This window comes from Myxine glutinosa, chromosome 5 (genome assembly GCF_964187855.1).
Source record: "Myxine glutinosa chromosome 5, kmMyxGlut1.1, whole genome shotgun sequence".
Classification (NCBI taxonomy): domain Eukaryota; kingdom Metazoa; phylum Chordata; class Myxini; order Myxiniformes; family Myxinidae; genus Myxine; species Myxine glutinosa.
In genome coordinates this window covers 176,107,429-176,132,580 of record NC_136265.1, presented here as the reverse complement: position 1 = coordinate 176,132,580, position 25,152 = coordinate 176,107,429, and the positions used below count along the sequence as shown (strand labels likewise).

The window sequence follows — 25,152 nt, the reverse complement described above, 5'->3', positions numbered from 1 at the left end:
AGAACAAGATGGGAGGCTTCAAATCATGGAATGGCCAGCACAGTCTCCAGACTTAAACCCCATCGAGCTGGTTTGGGATGAACTGGACAGAAGGGTGAAAGCAAAGCAACCTACAAGTGCAACACATTTGTGGGAACTTCTGCAACAGTGTTGGGAAGAACTTCCCGAACAATATTTGATTTCCATTGTAGAAAGAATGCCACGAGTGTGTTCGGTGGTTATATCTGCAAAAGGTGGCTACTTTGCTGAATCAAAAATTTAAATTAAATTTTGTTAAACAAAATGATTCAATGATGTCTTTTTTTAAATCTCCAATTGTTTATTTGTTCGATGCTTAATTTCAGAGTACATTGAGACATTAAACTGCGTAAATTTCAATAAAAACTGGAAAAACTGAGGTGTTCTAAAAGTTTTGACCGGTAGTGTATTGCATTTGAGTATGTGTTAGTTACTTGCCGGAAAAGATTCCGGCAAGTATGTTGATCTGTTCGTTACTTGCCGGAAAATTTTTTCCGGCAAGTATGTTGATCTGTTCGTTTGTCTGTTTGTTACTTGCCGGAAAAAATTCCGGCAAGTATGTTGATCTGTTCGTTTGTTACTTGCCGGAAAAGATTCCGGCAAGTATGTTGATCTGTTCGTTTGTTACTTGCCGGAAAAATTTTCCGGCAAGTATGTTGATCTGTTCGTTTGTTTGTTACTTGCCGGAAAAAAATTTCCGGCAAGTATGTTGATCTGTTCGTTACTTGCCGGAAAAATTTCCGGCAAGTATGTTGATCTGTTCGTTTGTTTGTCTGTTTGTCTGTCTGTCTGTCTGTTTGCAGCACTGCGTCTACACCGTTGCACGTAGAATCGCCAAACTTTGCACACATATTGGTCTTGCCCTGGAATAGACTGTGCCCAATTGATGACGTCATTGGACACGTGGTTCGGCCGCCATCTTGGAAAAACCGAAAAAAAATTGCCGTGAAAAAAACAAAAATTGACACATGGCTTCTGGTAAAGAACTCTCCATGGGGAATAAAATATGTTAATGTTGACGTCATAGGTCACGTGGTTCGGCCGCCATCTTGGAAAAACGGCAAAACTTTGCACCTCCATATCTCTGAAAGTACTGAATAGAAAAAATTGAGACATGGCTCATTGTAAAGAACTCTCCATGGGGAATAAAATATGTTAATGATGACGTCAGCAGTCACGTGGTCGGCCGCCATCTTGGAAAAACGGCAAAACTTTGCACCTCTATATCTCCGAAAGTACTGAACAGAAAAAATTGAGACATGGCTCATTGTAAAGAACTCTCCATGGGGAATAAAATGTGTTAATGACGACGTCATCAGTCACGTGGTCGGCCGCCATCTTGGAAAAACCGAAAATTTTTGCACCTCCATATCTCAAAGTGCTGAATAGAAAAAATTGAGACATGGCTCATTGTAAAGAACTCTCCATGGGGAATAAAATATGTTAATGATGATGTCATCAGTCACGTGGTCGGCCGCCATCTTGGGAAAACGGCAAAACTTTGCACCACTATATCTCCAAAAGTGCTGAACAGAAAAAATTGAGACATGGCTCATTGTAAAGAACTCTCCATGGGGAATAAAATATGTTAATGATGATGTCATATGTCACGTGGTCGGCCGCCATCTTGGAAAAACGGCAAAACTTTGCACCTCTATATCTCCAAAAGTGCTGAGCAGAAAAAATTGAGACATGGCTCATTGTAAACAACTCTCCATGGGGAATAAAATATGTTAATGATGACGTCATCTATCACGTGGTTCAGCCGCCATATTTGTTCTAAATGGCCGATAAAAAAGTACATTCCGGCAAGTCCTCGGTCTCTGACCGATTTTTCATTTGTCTGTCTGTCTGTCTGTCTGTCTGTTTGTCTGTCTGTTTGCAGCACTGCGTCTACACCGTTGCACGTAGAATCGCCAAACTTTGCACACGTATTTGTCTTGCCCTCGAATATACTGTGCCCAATTGATGACGTCATCGGTCACGTGGTTCGGCCGCCATCTTGGAAACACCGCAAAATTTGCACCTCCATATCTCCGAAAGTGCTGAACAGAAAAAATTGAGACATGGCTCATTGTAAAGAACTCTCCATGGGGAATACAATATGTTAATGATGACGTCATCAGTCACGTGGTTCGGCCGCCATCTTGGAAAAACCGAAAAAATTTGCACCGCTACATCTCCGAAAGAACTGAACAGAAAAAATTGAGACATGGCTCATTGTAAAGAACTCTATGGGGAATAAAATATGTTAATGATGACGTCATCAGTCACGTGGTCGGCCGCCATCTTGGAAAAACGGCAAAACTTTGCACCACTATATCTCCAAAAGTGCTGAACAGAAAAAATTGAGACATGGCTCATTGTAAAGAACTCTCCATGGGGAATAAAATATGTTAATGATGATGTCATATGTCACGTGGTCGGCCGCCATCTTGGAAAAACGGCAAAACTTTGCACCACTATATCTCCAAAAGTGCTGAACAGACAAAATTGAGACATGGCTCATTGGAAAGAACTCTCCATGGGGAATAAAATATGTTAATGATGTCATATGTCACGTGGTCGGCCGCCATCTTGGAAAAACGGCAAAACTTTGCACCACTATATCTCCAAAAGTGCTGAACAGAAAAAATTGAGACATGGCTCATTGTGAAGAACTCTCCATGTGGAATAAAATATGTAAATGATGACGTCATCAGTCAAGTGGTTGGCCGCCATCTTGGAAAAACGGAAAAAAATTTCACCTCCATATCTCCGAAAGTGCTGAATAGAAAAAATTGAGACATGGCTCATTGGAAAGAACTCTCCAGGGGGAATAAAATATGTTAATGATGACGTCATCAGTCACGTCGTTCTGCTGCCATCTTGGAAAATTCGAAAAACTTTGCACCTCCATATCTCCGAAGGTGCTGAATAGAAAAAATTGAGACATGGCTCATTGGAAAGAACTCTCCATGGGGAATAAAATATGTTAATTATGACGTCATCGGTCACGTGGTTCGGCCGCCATCTTGGAAAATCCGAAAAACGTTGCACCTCTATCTCCAAAAGTTCTGAACAGAAAAAATTGAGACATGGCTCATTGTAAAGAACTCTCCATGGGGAATAAAATATGTTAATGATGACGTCATATGTCACGTGGTCGGCCGCCATCTTGGAAAAACGGCAAAACTTTGCACCACTATATCTCCAAATGTGCTGAACAGAAAAAATTGAGACATGGCTCATTGTAAAGAACTCTCCATGGGGAATAAAATATGTTAATAATGACGTCATAGGTCACGTGGTCCGGCCGCCATCTTGGAAAAACCGTAAAACCTAGCACCATATCTCTGAAAGTGCTGAATAGAAAAAATTGAGACATGACTCATTGTAAAGAACTCTCCATGGGGAATAAAATATGATAATAATGACGTCATAGGTCACGTGGTTCGGCCGCCATCTTGGAAAAACCGTAAAACCTAGCACCTCCATATCTGTGAAAGTGCTGAATAGAAAAAATTGAGACATGACTCATTGTAAAGAACTCTCCATGGGGAATAAAACATGTTAATAATGACGTCATCGGTCACGTGGTTTAGCCGCCATCTTGGAAAAACCTAGCACCTCCAGATCTCCAAAAGTGCTGAATAGAAAAAATTGAGACATGGCTCATTGTAAAGAACTCTCCATGGGGAATCAAATATGGTAATGATGACGTCATCAGTCACGTGGTTCGGCCGCCATCTTGGAAAAACCGAAAAATTTTGCACCACTATAGCTCCAAAATTGCTCAACAGAAAAAATTGAGACATGGCTCATTGTAAAGAACTCTCCATGGGGAATCAAATATGGTAATAATGACGTCATCGGTCACGTGGTTTAGCCGCCATCTTGGAAAAACCTAGCACCTCCAGATCTCCAAAAGTGCTGAATAGAAAAAATTGAGACATGGCTCATTGTAAAGAACTCTCCATGGGGAATAAAATATGTTAATGATGACGTCATCGTTCACGTGTTTCGGCCGCCATATTTGTCCTAAATGGCCGATAAAAAGTAAATTCCGGCAAGTCCTCGGTCTCTGACCGATTTTTCATCTGTCTGTCTGTCTGTCTGTTTGCAGCACTGCGTCTACACCGTTGCACGGAGAATCGCCAAACTTTGCACACATATTCGTCTTGCCCTGGAATAGACTGTGCCCAATTGATGACGTCATCGGTCACGTGGTTCGGCCGCCATCTTGGAAAAACGGCAAAACTTTGCACCACTATATCTCCAAAAGTGCTGAACAGAAAAAATTGAGACATGGCTCATTGGAAAGAACTCTCCATGGGGCATAAAATCTGTTAATGATGACGTCATCGGACACGTAGTTCGGCCGCCATCTTGGAAAAACCGAAAAACTTTGCACCTCTTTCCCTCCGAAAGTACACAACAGAAAAAATTGAGACATGGCTCATTGTAAAGAACTCTCGATGGGGAATAAAATATGTTAATGATGACGTCATCGGTCACGTGGTTCGGCCGCCATCTTGGAAACACCGAAAAAACTAGCAACTCCATTTCTCCGAAAGTGCTGAATAGAAAAAATTGAGACATGGCTCATTGTAAAGAACTCTCCATGGGGAATAAAATATGTTAATGATGACGTCATCGGTCACGTGGTTCGGTCGCCATCTTGGAAAAAACGAAAAACTTTGCACATCCACATCTCTAAAAGTCCTGAATAGAAAAAAATTGAGACATGGCTCATTGTAAATAACTCTCCACGGGGAATAAAATATGTTAATGATGACCTCATCGGTCACATGGTTCGGCCGCCATATTTGTCCTAAATGGCCGATAAAAAGTACATTCCGGCAAGTCCTCGGTCTCTGACCGATTTTTCATCTGTTTGTCTGTCTGTTTGCAGCACTGCGTCTACACCGTTGCACGGAGAATCGCCAAACTTTGCACACATATTGGTCTTGCCCTGGAATAGACTGTGCCCAATTGATGACGTCATCGGTGACGTGGTTCGACCGCCATCTTGGAAAAACCGAAAAACTTTGCACCTCTATATCTCCGAAAGTACTATACAGATAAAATTGAGACATGGCTCATTGTAAAGAACTCTCCATGGGGAATAAAATATGTTAATGATGACGTCATATGTCACGTGGTCGGCCGCCATCTTGGAAAAACGGCAAAACTTTGCACCACTATATCTCCAAAAGTGCTGAACAGAAAAAATTGAGACATGGCTCATTGTAAAGAACTCCATGGGGAATAAAATATGTTAATGATGACGTCATCAGTCACGTGGTCGGCCGCCATCTTGGAAAAACCGAAAAACTTTGCAATTCCACATCTCCAAAAGTCCTGAATAGAAAAAATTGAGACATGGCTCATTGTAAACAACTCTCCACGGGGAATAAAATATGTTAATGATGACATCATCGGTCACGTGGTTCGGCCGCCATATTTGTCCTAAATGGCCAATAAAAAAGTACATTCCGGCAAGTCCTCGGTCTCTGACCGATTTTTCATCTGTCTGTCTGTCTGTTTGTCTGTCTGTTTGCAGCACTGCGTCTACACCGTTGCACGTAGAATCGCCAAACTTTGCACACATATTGGTCTTGCCCTGGAATAGACTGTGCCCAATTGATGACGTCATCGGTGACGTGGTTCGGCCGCCATCTTGGAAAAACCGAAAAATTTTTGCACCTCTATATCTCCGAAAGTACTGAATAGAAAAAATTGAGACATGGCTCATTGTAAAGAACTCTCCATGGGGAATAAAATATGTTAATGATGACGTCATATGTCACGTGGTCGGCCGCCATCTTGGAAAAACGGCAAAACTTTGCACCACTATATCTCCAAAAGTGCTGAACAGAAAAAATTGAGACATGGCTCATTGTAAAGAACTCTCCATGGGGAATAAAATATGTTAATGATGACGTCATCAGTCACGTGGTCGGCCGCCATCTTGGAAAAACCGAAAAACCTAGCACCTCCATATCTCCGAAAGTGCTGAATAGATAAAATTGAGACATGGCTCATTGTAAAGAACTCTCCATGGGGAATAAAATATGTTAATGATGACGTCATCGGTCACGTGGTTCGACCGCCATATTTGTCCTCAATGGCCGATAAAAAAGTAAATTCCGGCAAGTCCTCGGTCTCTGACCGATTTTTCATTTGTCTGTCTGTTTGTTACTTGCCGGAAAAGATTCAGGCAAATATGTTGATCTGTTCGTTTGTCTGTCTGTCTGTCTGCCTGTTTGCAGCACTACGTCTACACCGTTGCACGTAGAATCGCCAAACTTTGCACACGTATTTGTCTTGCCCTGGAATAGACTGTGCCCAATTGATGACGTCATCGTACACGTGGTTCGGCTGCCATCTTGGAAAAACCGAAAAAATGTGCACCTCGATATCTCCGAAAGTGCTGAACACAAAAAAGTGAGACATGGCTCATTGCAAAGAACTCTCCATGGGGAATAAAATATGTTAATGATGACGTCATTAGTCACGTGGTTCGGCCGCCATCTTGGAAAAACCGAAAAAATGTGCACCTCGATATCTCCGAAAGTGCTGAACACAAAAAATTGAGACATGGCTCATTGCAAAGAACTCTCCATGGGGAATAAAATATGTTAATGATGACGTCATCAGTCACGTGGTTCGGCCGCCATCTTGGAAAAACCAAAAAACTTTGCACCTCGATATCTCTGAAAGTGCTGAATAGAAAAAATTGAGACGTGGCTCATTGTAAAGAACTCTCCATGGGGAATAAAATATGTTAATGATGACGTCATCAGTCACGTGGTTCGGCCGCCATCTTGGAAAACCCGAAAAAACTTTGCACCTCCATATCTCCGAAAGTCCTGAATAGAAAAAATTGAGACGTGGCTCATTGAAAAGAACTCTCCATGCGGAATAAAATATGTTAAGGATGATGTCATAGGTCACGTGGTTTGGCCGCCATCTTGGGAAAACCGAAAAACATAGCACCTCTATATCTCCAAAAGTGCTGAATAGAAAAAATTGAGACATGGTTCATTGTAAAGAACTCTCCATGGGGAATAAAATATGTTAATGATGACGTCATCGGTCACGTGGTTCGGCCGCCATATTTGTCCTAAATGGTCGATAAAAAAGTAAATTCCGGCAAGTCCTCGGGCTCTGACCGATTTATTCTTCCGTTTGTTACTTGCCGGAAAAATTTTCCGGCAAGTATGTTGATCTGTTCGTTTGTCTGTCTGTTTGTTACTTGCCGGAAAAGATTCCGGCAAGTATGTTGATCTGTTCGTTTGTTTGTCTGTCTGTCTGTCTGTCTGTCTGTTTGTCTGTCTGTTTGCAGCACTGCGTCTACACCGTTGCACGGAGAATCGCCAAACTTTGCACACATATTGGTCTTGCCCTGGAATAGACTGTGCCCAATTGATGACGTCATCGGTGACGTGGTTCGGCCGCCATCTTGGAAAAACCGAAAAACTTTGCACCTCTATATCTCCGAAAGTACTGAACAGAAAAAATTGAGACATGGCTCATTGTAAAGAACTCTCCATGGGGAATAAAATATGTTAATGATGACGTCATCAGTCACGTGGTCGGCCGCCATCTTGGAAAATGGCAAAATTTTGCACCACTATATCTCCAAAAGTGCTGAACAGAAAAAATTGAGCTCATTGTAAAGTACTCTCCATGGGGAATAAAATGTTAGTGATGACGTCATTGGTCACGTGGTTCGGCCGCCATCTTGGAAAAAGTTTGCAACTCTATATCTCCGAAAGTGCTGAACAGAAAAAATTGAGACATGGCTCATTGTAAAGAACTCGCCATGGGGAATAAAATATGTTAATGATGACGTCATCAGTCACGTGGTTCGGCCGCCATCTTGGAAAAACCTAAAAACTTTGCACCTCCATATCTCTGAAAGTACTGAATAGAAAAAATTGAGACATGGCTCATTGTAAAGAACTCTTGATGGGGAATAAAATGTGTTAATGATGACGTCATCAGTTACGTAGTTTGGCCGCCATCTTGGAAAAACCGAAAAACCTACCACCTCCATATCTCCCAAAGTGCTGAATAGAAAAAATTGAGATGTGACTCATTGTAAAGAACTCTCCATGGGGAATAAAATATGTTAATGATGATGTCATAGGTCACGTGGTTCGGCCGCCATCTTGGAAAAACCGAAAAACCTACCACCTCCATATCTCCCAAAGTGCTCAATATAAAAAATTGAGACATGGCTCATTGTAAAGAACTCTCCATGGGGAATAAAATATGTTCATGATGACATCATCGGTCACGTGGTTCGGCCGCCATATTTGTCCTAAATGGCCGATAAAAAAGTAAATTCCGGCAAGTCCTCGGTCTCTGACCGATTTTTCATTACTTGCCGGAAAAATTTTCCGGCAAGTATGTTGATCTGTTCGTTTGTTTGTCTGTTTGTCTGTTTGTCTGTTTGTCTGTCTGTTTGTCTGTTTGCAGCACTACGTCTACACCGTTGCACGTAGAATCGCCAAACTTGGCACACATATTGGTCTTGCCCTCTAATATACTGTGCCCAAATGATGACGTCATCGGTGACGTGGTTCGGCCGCCATCTTGGAAAAACCGAAAAACTTTACACCTCCATATCTCCGAAAGTGCTGAACAGAAAAAATTGAGACATGGCTCATTGTAAATAACTCTCCATGGGGAATAAAATATGTTACTGATGAAGTCATCAGTCACGTGGTTCGGCCGCCATCTTGGAAAAACCGAAAAACTTTGCACCTCCATATCTCCGAAAGTGCTGAACAGAAAAAATTGAGACATGGCTCATTGTAAAGAACTCTCCATGGGGAATAAAATATGTTAATGATGACGTCATCAGTCACGTGGTCGGCCGCCATCTTGGAAAAACGGCAAAACTTTGCACCACGATATCTCCAAAAGTGCTGAACAGAAAAAATTGAGACATGGCTCATTGTAAAGAACTCTCCATGGCGAATAAAATATGTTAATGATGACGTCATATGTCACGTAGTCGGCCGCCATCTTGGAAAAACCGAAAAACTTTGCACCTCCATATCTCCGGAAGTGCTGAACAGAAAAAATTGAGACATGGCTCATTGGCAAGAACTCTCCATGGGGAATAAAATATGTTAATGATGACGTCATCGGTCACGTGGTTCGGCCGCCATCTTGGAAAAACTTTGCACCTCGATATCTCCGAAAGTGCTGAACAGAAAAAATTGAGACATGGCTCATTGTGAAGAACTCTCCATGGGGAATAAAATATGTTAATGATGACGTCATCGGTCACGTGGTTCATTACTTGCCGGAAAAATTTCCGGCAAGTATGTTGATCTGTTCGTTTGTTTGTCTGTTTGTCTGTCTGTCTGTTTGTCTGTTTGTCTGTCTGTTTGCAGCACTGCGTCTACACCGTTGCACGGAGAATCGCCAAACTTTGCACACATATTCGTCTTGCCCTGGAATAGACTGTGCCCAATTTATGACGTCATCGGTCAGGTGTTTCGGCCGCCATCTTGGAAAAACCGAAAACCTTTGCACCTCCATATCTCCGAAAGTCCTGAATAGAAAAAATTGGAACGTGGCTCATTGTAAAGAACTCTCCATGGGGAAAAAAATATGTTAATGATTACGTCATTGGTCACGTGGTTCGGCCGCCATCTTGGAAAAACCGGAAAAATTTACACCTCCATATCTCCGAAAGTCCTGAATAGAAAAAATTGGAACGTGGCTCATTGTAAAGAACTCTCCATGGGGAATAAAATATGTTAATGATGACGTCATCGGTCACGTGGTTCGGCCGCCATCTTGGAAAAACCGAAAACTTTGCACCTCAACATCTCCGAAAGTGCTGAATTGAAAAAATTGAGACATGGCTCATTGAAAAGAACTCTCCATGGGGAATAAATGTTTATGATGACGTCAACGGTCACGTGGTTCGGCCACCATATTTGTCCTAAATGGCCGATAAAAATGTACATTGCGGCAAGTCCTCGGTCTCTGACCGATTTTTCATCTGTCTGTTTGTCTGTTTGCAGCACTGCGTCTACACCGTTGCACGTAGAATCACCAAACTTTGCACACGTATTTGTCTTGCCCTCTAATATACTGTGCCCAAATGATGACGTCATCGGTCACGTGGTTCGGCCGCCATCTTGGAAAAACCGAAAAATTTTGCACCTCAATATCTCAGTGCTGAACAGAAAAAATTGAGACATGGCTCATTGTAAAGAACTCTCCATGGGGAATAAAATATGTTAATGATGACGTCATCGGTCACGTGGTTCGGCCGCCATCTTGGAAAAAACGAAAATTTTTGCACCTCCATATCTCCGAAAGTCCTGAACAGAAAAAATTGAGACATGGCTCATTGTAAAGAACTCCATGGGGAATAAAATATGTTAATGATGACGTCATCAGTCACGTGGTTCGGCCGCCATCTTGGAAAAACCGAAAAACTTTGCACATCCATATCTGAATGTACTGAATAGAAAAAATTGAGACATGGCTCATTGTAATGAACTCTCCATGGGGAATAAAATATGTTAATGATGACCTCATCAGTCACGTGGTTCGGCCGCCATCTTGGAAAAACGGCAAAACTTTGCACCACTATATCTCCAAAAGTGCTGAACAGAAAAAATTGAGACATGGCTCATTGTAAAGAACTCTCCATGGGGAATAAAATATGTCATCGGCCATGTGGTTCGGCCGCCATATTTGTCCTAAATGGCCGATAAAAAAATAAATTCCGGCAAGTCCTCGGTCTCTGACCGATTTTTCATTACTTGCCGGAAAAATTCCGGCAAGTATGTTGATCTGTTCGTTTGTTACTTGCCGGAAAAATTTTCCGGCAAGTATGTTGATCTGTTCGTTTGTTTGTCTGTCTGTTTGTCTGTCTGTCTGTCTGTCTGTTTGTCTGTCTGTCTGTCTGTTTGCAGCACTGCGTCTACACCGTTGCACGTAGAATCGCCAAACTTTGCACACATATTAGTCTTGCCCTGGAATAGACTGTGCCCAATTGATGACGTCATCGGTGACGTGGTTCGGCCGCCATCTTGGAAAAACCGAAAAACTTTGCACCTCTATATCTCCGAAAGTACTGAACAGAAAAAATTGAGACATGGCTCATTGTAAAGAACTCTCCATGGGGAATAAAATATGTAAATGATGACGTCATCAGTCACGTGGTTCGGTCGCCATCTTGGAAAAACGGCAAAACGTTGCGCCACTATATCTCCAAAAGTGATGAACAGAAAAAATTGAGACATGGCTCATTGTAAAGAACTCTCCATGGGGAATAAAATATGTTAATGATGACGTCATATGTCACGTGGTCGGCCGCCATCTTGGAAAAACGGCAAAACTTTGCACCACTATATCTCCAAAAGTGCTGAACAGAAAAAATTGAGAGATGGCTCATTGTAAAGAACTCTCCATGTGGAATAAAACATGTTAATGATGACGTCATAGGTCACGTGGTTCGGCCGCCATCTTGGAAAAACCGAAAAACTTTGCACCTCCATATCTCTGAAAGTGCTGAATAGACAAAATTGAGACATGGCTCATTGTAAAGAACTCTCCATGGGGAATAAATTATGTTCATGATGACGTCATCGGTCACGTGGTTCAGCCGCCATCTTGGAAAAACTGAAAAGCGTTGCACCTCCACATCTCCAAAAGTGCTGAATAGAAAAAATTGAGACATGGCTCATTGTGAAGAACTCTCCATGGGGAATAAAATATATTAACGATGACGTCATCGGTCACGTGGTTCGGCCGCCATCTTGGAAAAACTTTGCACCTCGATATCTCCGAAAGTGCTGAACAGAAAAAATTGAGACATGGCTCATTGGAAAGAACTCTCCATGGGGAATAAAATATGTTAATGATGACGTCATCGGCCATGTGGTTCGGCCGCCATGTTTGTCCTAAATGGCCGATAAAGTAAATTCCGGCAAGTCCTCGGTCTCTGACCGATTTTCTGTTTGTTACTTGCCGGAAAAAATTTTCCGGCAAGTATGTTGATCTGTTCGTTTGTCTGTCTGTTTGTCTGTTTGTCTGTTTGTCTGTCTGTCTGTCTGTCTGTCTGTCTGTTTGCAGCACTGCGTCTACACCGTTGCACGTAGAATCGCCAAACTTTGCACACATATTGGTCTTGCCCTGGAATAGACTGTGCCCAATTGATGACGTCATCGGTGACGTGGTTCGGCCGCCATCTTGGAAAAACCGAAAAACTTTGCACCTCTATATCTCCGAAAGTACTGAACAGAAAAAATTGAGACATGGCTCATTGTAAAGAACTCTCCATGGGGAATAAAATATGTTAATGATGACGTCATATGTCACGTGGTCGGCCGCCATCTTGGAAAAACGGCAAAAATTTTCACCACTATAACTCCAAAAGTGCTGAACAGAAAAAATTGAGACATGGCTCATTGTAAAGAACTCTCCATGGGGAATAAAATATGTTAATGATGACGTCATCAGTCACGTGGTCGGCCGCCATCTTGGAAAAACCGAAAAACTCTGCACCTCCACATCTCCAAAAGTCCTGAACAGAAAAAATTGAGGTATGGCTCATTGTAAAGAACTCTCCATGGGGAATAAAATATGTTAATGATGACGTCATGTATCACATAGTTCGGCCGCCATATTTGTTCTAAATGGCCGATAAAAAAGTACATTCCGGCAAGTCCTCGGTCTCTGACCGATTTTTCATCTGTCTGTCTGTCTGTCTGTCTGTCTGTTTGCAGCACTGCGTCTACACCGTTGCACGTAGAATCGCCAAACTTTGCACACATATTGGTCTTGCCCTGGAATAGACTGTGCCCAATTGATGACGTCATCGGTGACGTGGTTCGGCCGCCATCTTGGAAAAACCGAAAAAATTTGCACCTCTATATCTCCGAAAGTACTGAACAGAAAAAATTGAGACATGGCTCATTGTAAAGAAATCTCCATGGGGAATAAAATATGTAAATGATGACGTCATCAGTCACGTGGTTCGGTCGCCATCTTGGAAAAACGGCAAAACGTTGCGCCACTATATCTCCAAAAGTGCTGAACAGAAAAAATTGAGACATGGCTCATTGTAAAGAACTCTCCATGGGGAATAAAATATGTTAATGATGACGTCATCAGTCACGTGGTTCGGCTGCCATATTTGTCCTAAATGGCGGATAAAAAAGTACATTCCGGCAAGTCCTCGGTCTCTGACCGATTTTTCATCTGTTTGTCTGTTTGTCTGTTTGTCTGTCTGTTTGCAGCACTGCGTCTACACCGTTGCACGTAGAATCGCCAAACTTTGCACACTTATTGGTCTTGCCCTGGAATAGACTGTGCCCAATTGATGACGTCATCGGTGACGTGGTTCGGCCGCCATCTTGGATAAACCGAAAAACTCTGCACCTCTATATCTCCGAAAGTACTGAACAGAAAAAATTGAGACATGGCTCATTGTAAAGAACTCTCCATGGGGAATAAAATATGTTAATGATGACGTCATCAGTCACGTGGTCGCCCGCCATCTTGGAAAAACAGCAAAACTTTGCACCACTATATCTCCAAAAGTGCTGAACAGAAAAAATTGAGACATGGCTCATTGTAAAGAACTCTCCATGGGGAATAAAATATGTTAATGATGATGTCATATGTCACGTGGTCGGCCGCCATCTTGGAAAATCGGCAAAACTTTGCACCACTATATCTCCAAAAGTGCTGAACAGAAAAAATTGAGACATGGCTCATTGTAAAGAACTCTCCATGGGGAATAAAATATGTAAATGATGACGTCATCAGTCACGTGGTTCGGTCGCCATCTTGGAAAAACGGCAAAACGTTGCGCCACTATATCTCCAAAAGTGCTGAACAGAAAAAATTGAGACATGGCTCATTGTAAAGAACTCTCCATGGGGAATAAAATATGTTAATGATGACGTCATATGTCACGTGGTCGGCCGCCATTTTGGAAAAACGGCAAAACTTTGCACCACTATATCTCCAAAAGTGCTGAACAGAAAAAATTGAGACATGGCTCATTGTAAAGAACTCTCCATGGGGAATAAAATATGTTAATGATGACGTCATCAGTCACGTGGTCGGCCGCCATCTTGGAAAAACGGCAAAACTTTGCACCACGAAATCTCCAAAAGTGCTGAACAGAAAAAACTTGAGACATGGCTCATTGTAAAGAACTCTCCATGGGGAATAAAATATGTTAATGATGACGTCATCAGTCACGTGGTCGGCCGCCATCTTGGAAAAACCGAAAAACTTAGCACCTCCATATCTCCGAAAGTGCCGAATAGAAAAAATTGAGACATGGCTCATTGTAAAGAACTCTCCATGGGGAATAAAATATGTTAATGATGATGTCATCGGTCACGTGGTTCGTCCGCCATCTTGGAAAAACCGAAAAACTCTGCACCTCCACATCTCCAAAAGTCCTGAATAGAAAAAATTGAGGTATGGCTCATTGTAAAGAACTCTCCATGGGGAATAAAATATGTTAATGATGACGTCATCGGTCACGTGGTTCGGCCGCCATATTTGTCCTAAATGGCCGATAAAAAAGTACATCCCGGCAAGTCCTCGGTCTCTGACCGATTTTTCATCTGTCTGTCTGTCTGTTTGCAGCACTGCGTCTACACCGTTGCACGTAGAATCGCCAAACTTTGCACACATATTGGTCTTGCCCTGGAATAGACTGTGCCCAATTGATGACGTCATCGGTGACGTGGTTCGGCCGCCATCTTGGAAAAACCGAAAAACTTTGCACTTCTATATCTCCGAAAGTACTGAACAGAAAAAATTGAGACATGGCTCATTGTAAAGAACTCTCCATGGGGAATAAAATATGTTAATGATGACATCATCAGTCACGTGGTCGGCCGCCATCTTGGAAAAACGGCAAAACTTTGCACCACAAAATCTCCAAAAGTGCTGAACAGAAAAAATTGAGACATGGCTTATTGTAAAGAACTCTCCATGGGGAATAAAATATGTTAATAATGATGTCATCAGTCACATGGTTCGGCCGCCATCTTGGAAAAACGGAAAAACTTTGCACCACTATATCTCTGAAAGTGCTGAATAGAAAAAATTGAGACATGGCTCATTGTAAAGAACTCTCCATGGGGAATAAAATGTGTTAATGATGATGTCATAGGTGCCTCCATTATGACGTTATAATTCGACAAGGACAAAACTTCACCCGATCAAGATGAAATTTCTTGAGCATCATCATGACGTTATAATTCGACAAGGACAAAACTTCATCCGATCAAGATGAAATTTCTTGAGCATCATCAAGGAATAAATTAGTTTAGAAAACAAATAATGACATGGTTTGGCCGCCATATTTGTCCAAAATGGCCGATAAAAAGTACATTCTGGCAAGTCCCTCGGTCTCTGACGAATTTTTCATTTGTTTGTTTGTCTGTCCACATATAATGTGCTAACATAGGCCATAAACACCACCTGGTGTTGGCCAGTATTACACTTTGCCTTCTCAAGTACAGTATGTGCAGTACAATTTGAATGTGAATATGTCTAAATACAACAACAACAACATGCATTTTAAGGCCATTTTCCCTGCTAGAGCGGGGGTTAACCTTGCGGTCCCCATGACAATCTTCTCCATTTTGCCCTATTTTCTGCATCTCCCCTTGTTAACCCCCTTGCCCGCATTTCTTCTTCCACCATCTTTAGCCAAGTCTTTCTCGGTCTTCCCCGTCCTCTACTTCCTTCTACATTCATTTCCATCACTCTTCTCAACCAGTCACTTTCATCCTTCCTCAACACATGACCAAACCATCTCAACCTGTTCCTCTTCACAGCATCAATCACAGGCTCTATTCCCTGAACATCACATGGTTCGGATAAATGAAAGACGAAAGTAATAATTTGTGTGGGGCGTTTGCCTGCACTCCGCTGCTTGGTGTCCTTGGTCGTCCGGGGTCATCAAAGATACTGCATCCCTGCGCGGGAAAACACGCCTTGGTGCCAAGTCCGTTCACCCGCCAGCTGCCGAACGTGAAGTGAACAGGCGAGGCTCTCCCTCGTCCTCCGCTCCACAACGCACCGGGGTGAGACAAGAGAAGGATGCATCGCCAAGGGTGTGCACGAACTGTGACTGCCCACGATGCCACCCAGAGTCCAGAGAATATCTGCGACCGCTTGTCATGAAACCCAGCGTCAAGAGAGGGGAAATGGCGGTCCTGAGCCTTTTTGTCCCTGGTCCTCGAACGTCGTATATAACACCCATTGCTGACAGGTATATATAATCAAGCACACAGCCATGCAATCTCCATATACAAATATTGGCAGGAGAATGAGCTGTACTGAAGAGCTCAGTGACTTTCAACATGGCACCGTCATAGCATGTCACCTTTCCAACAAGTCAGTTCGTCAAATTTCTGCCCTGCTAGAGCTGCCCCTGTCAACTGTAAGTGCTGTTATTGTGAAGTGGAAACGTCTCGGAGCAACAACAGCTCAGCCTCGAAGAGCTCACAGAACGGGATTGCCAAGTGCTGAAGCGCTTGGCACGTAAAATCGTCTGTCCTCAGTTGCAACACTCACTGCTGAGTTTCAAACTGCATCTGGAAGCAACGTCAGCACAACAACTGTTTGTTGGGAGCATCATGAAATGGGTTTCCATGGCCGAGCAGCCGCACACAAGCCTAAGATCACCACTCGCAATGCCAAACGTCAGCTGGAGTGGTGTAAAGCTCGCCACCATTGGACTACTTGGAAACACGTTCTCTGGAGTGATGAATCACGCTTCACCATCTGGCAGTCCGACGGACGAATCTGGGTTTGGTGGATGCCAGGAGAACGCAGCTGCCTGAATGCATTGTGCCAACTGTAAAGTTTGGTGGAGGAGGAATAATGGTCTGGGGCTGTTTTTCATGGTTCGGGCTCGGCCAGTTTTCCAGTGAAGGGAAATCTTAACGCGACAGCATACAATGACATTCTTGACGATTGTGTGTTTCCAACTTTGTGGCAACATTTTGGGGGTTTCAGCATGGCAATGCCCCCGTGCAAAAAGCGAGGTCCATACCGAAATGGTTTGTCGAGATCGGTGTGGGAGAACTTGACTGGCCTGCACCGAGCCCTGACCTCAACCTTTGTGATGAATATGAACGCCGATAGTGAGCCAGGCCTAATCGCCCAACATCAGTGGCTGACCTCACTGATGCTCTTGTGTCTGAATGGAAGCAAATCCCTGCAGCAATGTTCTAACATCGAGTGGAAAGCCTTCCCAGAAGAGTGGAGGCTGCTATAGCAGCAAAGGGGGGTGGGCAACTGTATATTAATGCGCATGAATTTGGAATGAAATGTGTGATGTTTGGGTGTCCACATACTTTTGGTCATGTAGTATATATATATATATATATATATATATATATATATATATATATATATATATATATATATATATATATATATATATATATATATATATATATATATATATATATATATATATATATATAAATAAATATATATATATATATATATATATATATATATATATATATATACACATATATATATATATATATATATTTTTATACTAGCTTGGCTCGGCTCGCTGCGCTCGCCTCACCGAGCGTCGTTACTGAGGAACGGGCTTATTTTAGCTGAGGATAATGACTGTACCTGAGTTGCTGTGTTGTCATGATTTACACCAATCGTAATACAAACAATTAATTTGCACAAATGTATTTGTTGTGTTTGTGATATTACATTTTTATAGGCAATTTAGGTTGAAGATTTAGGTTGAATGTTTTTTTTTCAAGAAAGAACCCCTCAGCACATACATAGGGGAGGGGTAGGTGCAGACTGGAAATTTGGGACGATGACACCTCACCACCACATAATTCAAAACACCTCACCACCAAGTAATTCAAAACACCTCACCACCAAGTAATTCAAAACACCTCACCACCAAGTAATTTAAAAACACCTCAGCCACGAAATTAAAAACTCCTCACAGCCATAAAACACGTAATAAAAACACCTCACCACAACGAAATTAAAAACACCTCACCACCACAAAATTGAAAACACCTCACAGCCATAAAACACGTAATAAAAACACCTCACCACCACGAAATTAAAAACACCTCACAGCCATAAAACACGTAATAAAAACACCTCACAGCCACGAAATTAAAAACACCTCACCACCACATCATTTAAAAACACCTCACCACCAAGTAATTCAAAACACCTCACCACTACGTAATTCGAAACACCTCACCACCAAGTAATTCAAAACACCTCACCACCACGTAATTCCAAACACCTCATCACCAACTAATTCAAAACACCTCATCACCATGTGATTTAAAAACACCTCACCACCACGTAATTCAAAACACCTCACCACCACGTAATTCAAAACACCTCGCCACCATATGATTTAAAAACACCTCACCACCACATAATTCAAAATACCTCACCACCACGTGATTCAAAACCACCTCAACGTTATTAAAAACGCTTCACAACCACGGAAACAAAAGTTTGAGGGAGTCGTTAAGTGACAACACAGACACTAAGTGACAATTCAAGTCAAGGGTCCCTTGAAGAATAGAAGAACTGCCTTTAGAGGCCTTTTTCCCTGCAGAGCGGGGGTTGGCCTTTTTTGGGCACCATGGTCCTCTTTTTGAAGCAATGTTTTATGGCCGGATGCCCTTCCTGCCACCAACCCCGTTAGTCACCTCTTACGACACACAGGGAATTACCATTGAACTGGTACTCAAATTGCCGACCTCGGAAGGATGACAGGCTGAGTCAACCCCCCTGGCGCTGATTCAGCGATCGACCGGGATTCGATCCCAGGATCCTAGGATCCCAAGCCAGTACCCTAGCCGCTAAGCCAACACCAGGTCCCTTGCAAGGAGAGTATCTGTTTGGTGGGTGTGTGGACTTTGGATTGGGGTTGGGGGGGGGGGGGGGTGAGGGCTTTGGGTTGGAGGGGAGGTAGTTGAGGACTTTGGGTTGGGTGGAGGTAGTTGAGGATGTTAAGCTGAGGCGAGGGGGTAGTTGAGGATTTTTTGTTGGGGGAAGTGTTGGAGCTGAGGACTTTGGGTTGGTAGTGGGGGGGGGGGCGGGGGGGGGGGAGGTGTTGGAGCTGGGAGTTTGGGTTGGCAGGGAGAGTTGAGGACTTTTTGTTGGGGGATGGGAGCTGAGGATTTGAGGTCGGGGTTGTGCGGGGGATGGGGAGCGTGGGTGTAAGCTGAAGACTTGAGGTGGGGGGAGGTGTTGTGTTGATTTAATCAACTAACTATCTGTGCATAGTGTTGTTGAAGTTGCATTTCACATTTTGCAGAATTTCGGCTGGTACCTGCTGGTAATTTGTAATGTTGTACTGCAGTAGAAGATTTGTATTTTGTAAGAAATACTGTATGTGAGAAACGACCTAAGCATTCCTTTGTTATAGTTGGCCATGTGCTGATAAAATGTTGAAGGCAGGTGAATATCTTGAAACTCACCCAGCTCCATTCTTTACATTAACCTCTTTCCTTGCTCCCCAGCCCTCAATGGTTAGAATAACCATTCTGCCCTGTGAGCATCAACCATATCTTCTTCCCCTGTTATCCACCCCTCTTCCTCCACCCCCCACTCCTCCCACCCGTCCCTCCCATGTTACTTGAAATATCACTTTGAGTGATTTCATAATATCCTTGTGTTTTGATATGATGACCTCCATGCTGATTCCCAATTTCGTATTCCCGAGGCTAAGGTAGAATCGGGAAAATCCCAAAAAGATGAATTTATTTTCCACCTTTCAGACACCATTTCTGCCATTCTTTTGTTTATTTTCCATGACCGAACCCATATTTATTGTGTAAAGTATGAACCAGTCTCTATACACTGTGGAACAAATACCAAAATATCCTTCCAGCATCATTTGAATCCTGACATCCTTATCGCTCGCATTACAGGATCATCCAGGCAACGGACCGACTGAAAGACAGTGTCATTGGTTTCTGCGCTCTCGGTTCTGCTTGCTTTGTGCCAGCTGCCGACGTACAGTGAACACGAGCGGGGCGTTCGGAGCCGTGCGCTGCTCAGACCAGCTGCGATCTTTCCCTTGGGAGCCAGACCGTCAAAGGCTATCCTGGTAGAAGCTTCGCAAGCAAGAGTAAAATGCACCGACACGGGGCCTTCACTAAATTGATGGTCTCTTCCTGTTTTTGATGTATTTATCAAGCTTGTTATGCTCGCGATGCAAACAAAGAGGAAGCTGATTTCTTTCAATGGATAATCTTGAACTTCGACACTCCGGAAGGTGATTCGAAACCTCCTCTGATGGCTGCGCTTTTTGGCAATGATGTTGTTGGAAGGAATTTATTTTCCTTATTTGATGGATTTTCCGGCGTATTTTGACAAACTTGACTGACGGAGGTCAATATAGCTCGATGCTGGTTCAATTGGGGAATTTCTATTTCGTTACAACTATCGAGGCTTGTGGTAGAGCTTTGCGAGTCACTGTTTTGCTCGCTGCTTCTTTGACATCCGAGTGCACGACGATTCGATTGAAAGGATGTAATGGGATTGTGGGGCTTGCTCCGTACGGCGGCTACCAAAGATTCCTTTTGTTTTCATCGCTAGGCCAGAGATTTGTCCTTTGTGCGGATTTTGACCCAGGGCAGTGCACTGCTATGTTGAGCACGCGTCATGCCAGCCCACACTTTTCAAAGGGAGGCCTTTGTGCCGTGACCATTTTTTTTTTCTAATCATCATTTTGTCTTCCTGGCCTCTCGCATTGTGGGAATTCTTTGAGAAATTGAGCTAGGAAGGCCTTTGAGGAATGTCATTTCGACAAACGTTTCTCTTCTTTTTTGAGTTGTAAATGATGCCGACTGACATGTTACATCAGTGTCTAGAAATGTCTTTTTCTTCTGCCCATGTAGTCTCGCAGCGTGGACAAGCAGCATGCGGTGATAAACTATGATAAATCCAAGGATGAACATCTACTAAAAGATCTCGGAAGTCTCAATGGGGTAGGCCTTTCTACGTTATTCCTGCTGTACTTTATTAAGGATGAAAGTTTTTTTTTTTTTTTTTTTTTTTTTTTTTAGAAAAGTGTTGCCTGGTAACCCATATTCATTGATTTCAGTTTTAACCATGCGTGTCTGTATGTACATGCGTCCATGCTAATTACATGAAGGTGAGCCATATAGATGGTGCAATAAATAGTCGTTAGTTTAAACGACTTGTTTGCAATGCCTATCACCTTGGGTTATGATGTCACGAGATTAAAAGCCATTTCCAACATTTTGCATAAATAGAACTGTTGTGTGAAAGATTTGCGTTTAATGATTAAAGGTCACAGGTCTGTTGAGTGATATGCTAAACATGATTTGAGGATGCAGAATTGCGCAAGCTTTAGGTGCAGTAGTGTGGAGTACATTGTGAAAATAATAACAAGGAATATGTAAAGGATGTAAATCATCACCGAGCTGTTTTTTGTGTGCACGCACGTGCTCTATAGTTTGCTGTCATTGCATTTTGAATCAAAATCATGTTTGCGTTCAGATTAGAAGATTGTGCCTGTAGATAAACTGTCCCGCTTGTGTTGTTTCTGTTCTTTTGTTTCGCCTAGACATTTGTGAATGATGTGCGGGTTCCTGAGCAAACGTACGTGACGCTGCGACTTGGGGACTCTGTCCGCTTTGGCTATGATATCCTTCTGTTTCACCGCTGTCCAATTTGATCAAACTTTCCTGCTACTGGACGTCATTGCATGCAATCCATTGCGCAGTTTGATTCGTCCATTTGATCATTCTGTTCATTACGCTAAAATTTTATTACAATGACGCATTTGGCCACCGAGGCTGAAGCTAACCAGCCATGTAATGGAGATGAGCCAGGCTGTGGTGCACTTGAGCGGAAATAAAGGAAATGCAAAGGGGGGCACGAGAGGACTGGGGACGCCTTGTGCAATGAAAGTTTTGATCTTCGTAAGAGGTTTATTGATGCATAATAACGTCGATATCACAGTTGTGACGTGTATGTTGCTTGTAACTTTAACGACAAGTACATCCCAACATTTACACAGCGGAAAAAGCAGAATACATGTTGGCAGAGGAGGCCCTGTCGGTAAGTGCTCGCTTTATCTGTACCATATCTCGGTTGCAGTTTTCTTGCCTCTATCTTGTATGGTCTGTAATTTGTGCCCCAGTGAAGTTTGACTCGTTTGTAAACCGCTGGTACTGAGGAGTCAGGGTGCTGCACTATGGAGCAGTGTTTTTCGGTGTAATATACAAGGCATCCACCAGGTTGTTGTCAAAATATCTTGTTGTTTTTATACTTGCTTATACATGTTGAAGGTCTCTTTTGAGCAGGGTTGCATTTCTGTCACCAATTACCCTAACTGCCCGATGTCTTTTGTGAGTCTTCACTTCTCAACTAACACTAATTAACCTACAAGACCTGGCTGGTCTGGTTATCTGATATTCTAGATTTCCACGCATTGGCATATTTCCACATTATTGATTCCAAAGTCTTTACTTTCAAAAGTTAATTAAAAAACGCCTCCACCCAACTCCCTACTGAGGCCCTCCATGAGCATGTTGTCTGGGGTTGTTTCGCAGAGATTTCACGTGAATAGCCAATTTCATAGGCATAAAAGATCGACCGATACAATGAGTTGTTCACTTTTGAAATAGGCTATCTCCACTGGCATGTCTATTTTTGTATTTTAATCGATGGTCGCATTGTCACTTGTTTGTAGCATGAGAAATACAGCAGCCAATTCAAGGTAGTGCAGCGGTCTGCCGAAGACCATCCGAGCTATGACTCTTCTGAAGCAGATTCCCAAGAGATCAAGCCTTGTGCTGCCTCTCAGGCACTGCCGAGACAGGAAATGAGTGAGAAGCAACGACAGGGTGAGTGCATCAAACGGGCCCGCTCTTTGTGATGTCGTTCTCGTGACTGCTGGGATCTTTGTGTTGGAAGCTGTGAGCTCCCAGCGCCTCAAACTCGACATTTCTACTCCTTCCTGTGATTTATTTGAACAGCCAGAAAGTTGGGAGTTCAACGTCCGTTTTGCATTAAAAGAACCGCAGCTTTCCTGGAAGATCTCACTACTTCCTCTTAGTCATTGTACAAATAAGTTTTTTTTGCGAGAAAACGTGATGTGTCAGAAAATGTCAGTTCTCAGTGCAATTTTATTTTTATAGCAGGAAGACTAGTTTCTTTGGATTTGTATTTGGCGCTTTGAAATTTCTGTTTCTTTTCTCAGAAAAAAACTTAATTTTCAGGTTGGTATGAGCAGCTGTGATGCTGAGTTAGAAGTGTGGAATGCTTAAAAATATTTTCAAGTGTCATGTTCTTGCCAAAGGGAGGATGGGGAACAGATGCTGGTTAGAAGTGGGGGAGGAGAAGAGAGATGGAGGAAAGGATGTTGGTGCTGGGGGTGATGAGGCAGGCTGTGACAAAAGATCTCTACACGTGGCGCCGTGCTGATCAAGCGGAAATGAGAAACATTCCAAAAATGCACACTGAAACGTGAAATGTTCAACTCGCCAAGAAATTAAAGAGTATTAAATTTTATCTCGATAATTTAAATGCTGACTTGATGGAATGCTAGTAAATCTGTAAAGAGTAATTTTTTTTTTTTTTTTTTTTTTTTTTTTTTTTGTATGCAAGATCGAGGCTCGTGAAAGAGCGAACATTAATCACACAGAAAGACAAACCGACACATAAAACATATAACATAGGGAGCGGTAGACAAGATGGGGAGAGAGGGGGAAGGACACAAACACAACATTTGAGAGCAGGGACCGAGAGACATGGAGACATCGAGAGATCTGAGAGAGGGCGAGGGCTTTGGGGGGGGGGGGGGGCGTGGGAAGGGGGCAGTGGGAGAGGTATAAAACATATGGACACTGCCAGGACTTCCAGGAAAGAAGTTGGAATTTCAAACAAGGTGGATCTGGGGTGAATTAGCGGGGGTAGAAAAGATCAAGGTTTTGGATGGGGGAAGATAAGAGATGGTGGTGAACAGCTGTTTTAAAGACCTGGAGGGAGGAGTGGGATTGAAGGGAGTGAGGGAGTTTGTTCCAGAGGCGGGAGAAAAGAGGAATGAAAGAGTGAAGGTGAGCGGAGAGCCGAGATTTTGGCAGTTTAACCATCAGAGGGTTGCTGGCAGATCTTGTGCGACCTGTAGGAATATTTGGGGGACAGAGCACAGAGAGAGCTGGGGGTGCAAGGCCGGAGAGGAGTCGGTAGAAGACAGAAAGACCACCTACCTGCCTGCGGTGAGTGAGTGAAAGGCCCTCAGAGATAGCTTCATCGCGGGAGATTCCAATAATTCTGAAAGCTTTGGTTTCAACAGCGTGAAGCCGAGCTAGGTGTGAGGCAGGAGCACCGGCCCATAGGGGAGAACAGTATTCCATTGAGCTGCGGATGAAAGCCTTGTATGTGGTGAGGAGCTCAGGTGTGCCGAGGAAGGACTTCGCACGACGGAGGATGCCCAGTCGGCGACTGGCTTTGGAGGCCAGCTTGGAAATGTGGTTTTCCCAAGAAAGATCATGGCAGAAAGTGAGACCCAAAATCTTGAGCGACAGAACTTCTTGGAGAGGATTGTTGAGAAAGTAGATGGGAGGGTTGTCCAGTCGATCTTTTCGGAGAGACATAGTAAGAGTGTGAGATTTGTCAGGATTGAAAGACATGTTCCACTTGTTTGACCAGTCTGTGATTTTGTCCAGGTCTTCAGAGAGTGAGGAGGCAGCAGACTGCCGATCTGAGGGAAGAGGAATGGAGCAGCAGAGAGTGGAGTCATCAGCAAAGAGATAGAGAGGATTTTCGAGAGAGTCAGAGAGATCATTGATGAAGACCAGAAAAAGCACGGGGCCCAGAACACTGCCTTGGGGAACTCCAGCCTGAACAGGAAGAGGAGATGAGAGAAACCCATTCAGGGCCACACGTTGACGACTAGAGAGGAAGTCCGCCAGCCATGCGTGGAGATTTCCATGGATACCAAAGGAGGAGAGTTTGGTGAGCAGAGCGGGGTGCCAGACCGTGTCGAAGGCACGTGATATGTCGAGGGAGACAGCTCTAATTTCCTGTTTGGCATTGAGGACCTCCATCCATTGTTGAGACAGCAGAAGCAGC

The 25,152-nt window shown here is 43.2% G+C and overlaps 1 protein-coding gene across 4 annotated transcripts in view; it reads left to right on the top strand.

Annotated features, from left to right (window-relative positions):
• LOC137428325 (centrosomal protein of 170 kDa) overlaps positions 1–25,152 on the top strand; it is a 118,924-nt gene that overhangs the window by 7,631 nt on the left and 86,141 nt on the right. For 2 of the 4 annotated variants that reach the window (XM_078779109.1, XM_078779111.1), the window contains exons 3-6: positions 20,946–21,035; positions 21,638–21,716; positions 22,076–22,134; positions 22,769–22,922. In XM_078779109.1, the coding sequence (XP_078635235.1) occupies positions 20,946–21,035; positions 21,638–21,716; positions 22,076–22,134; positions 22,769–22,922 (382 nt within the window). Of the gene's footprint in view, positions 1–20,945; positions 21,036–21,637; positions 21,719–22,075; positions 22,135–22,768; positions 22,923–25,152 lie in introns of all 4 variants that reach the window. The other 2 variants (XM_078779108.1, XM_078779110.1) reach the window with 1 other exon arrangement.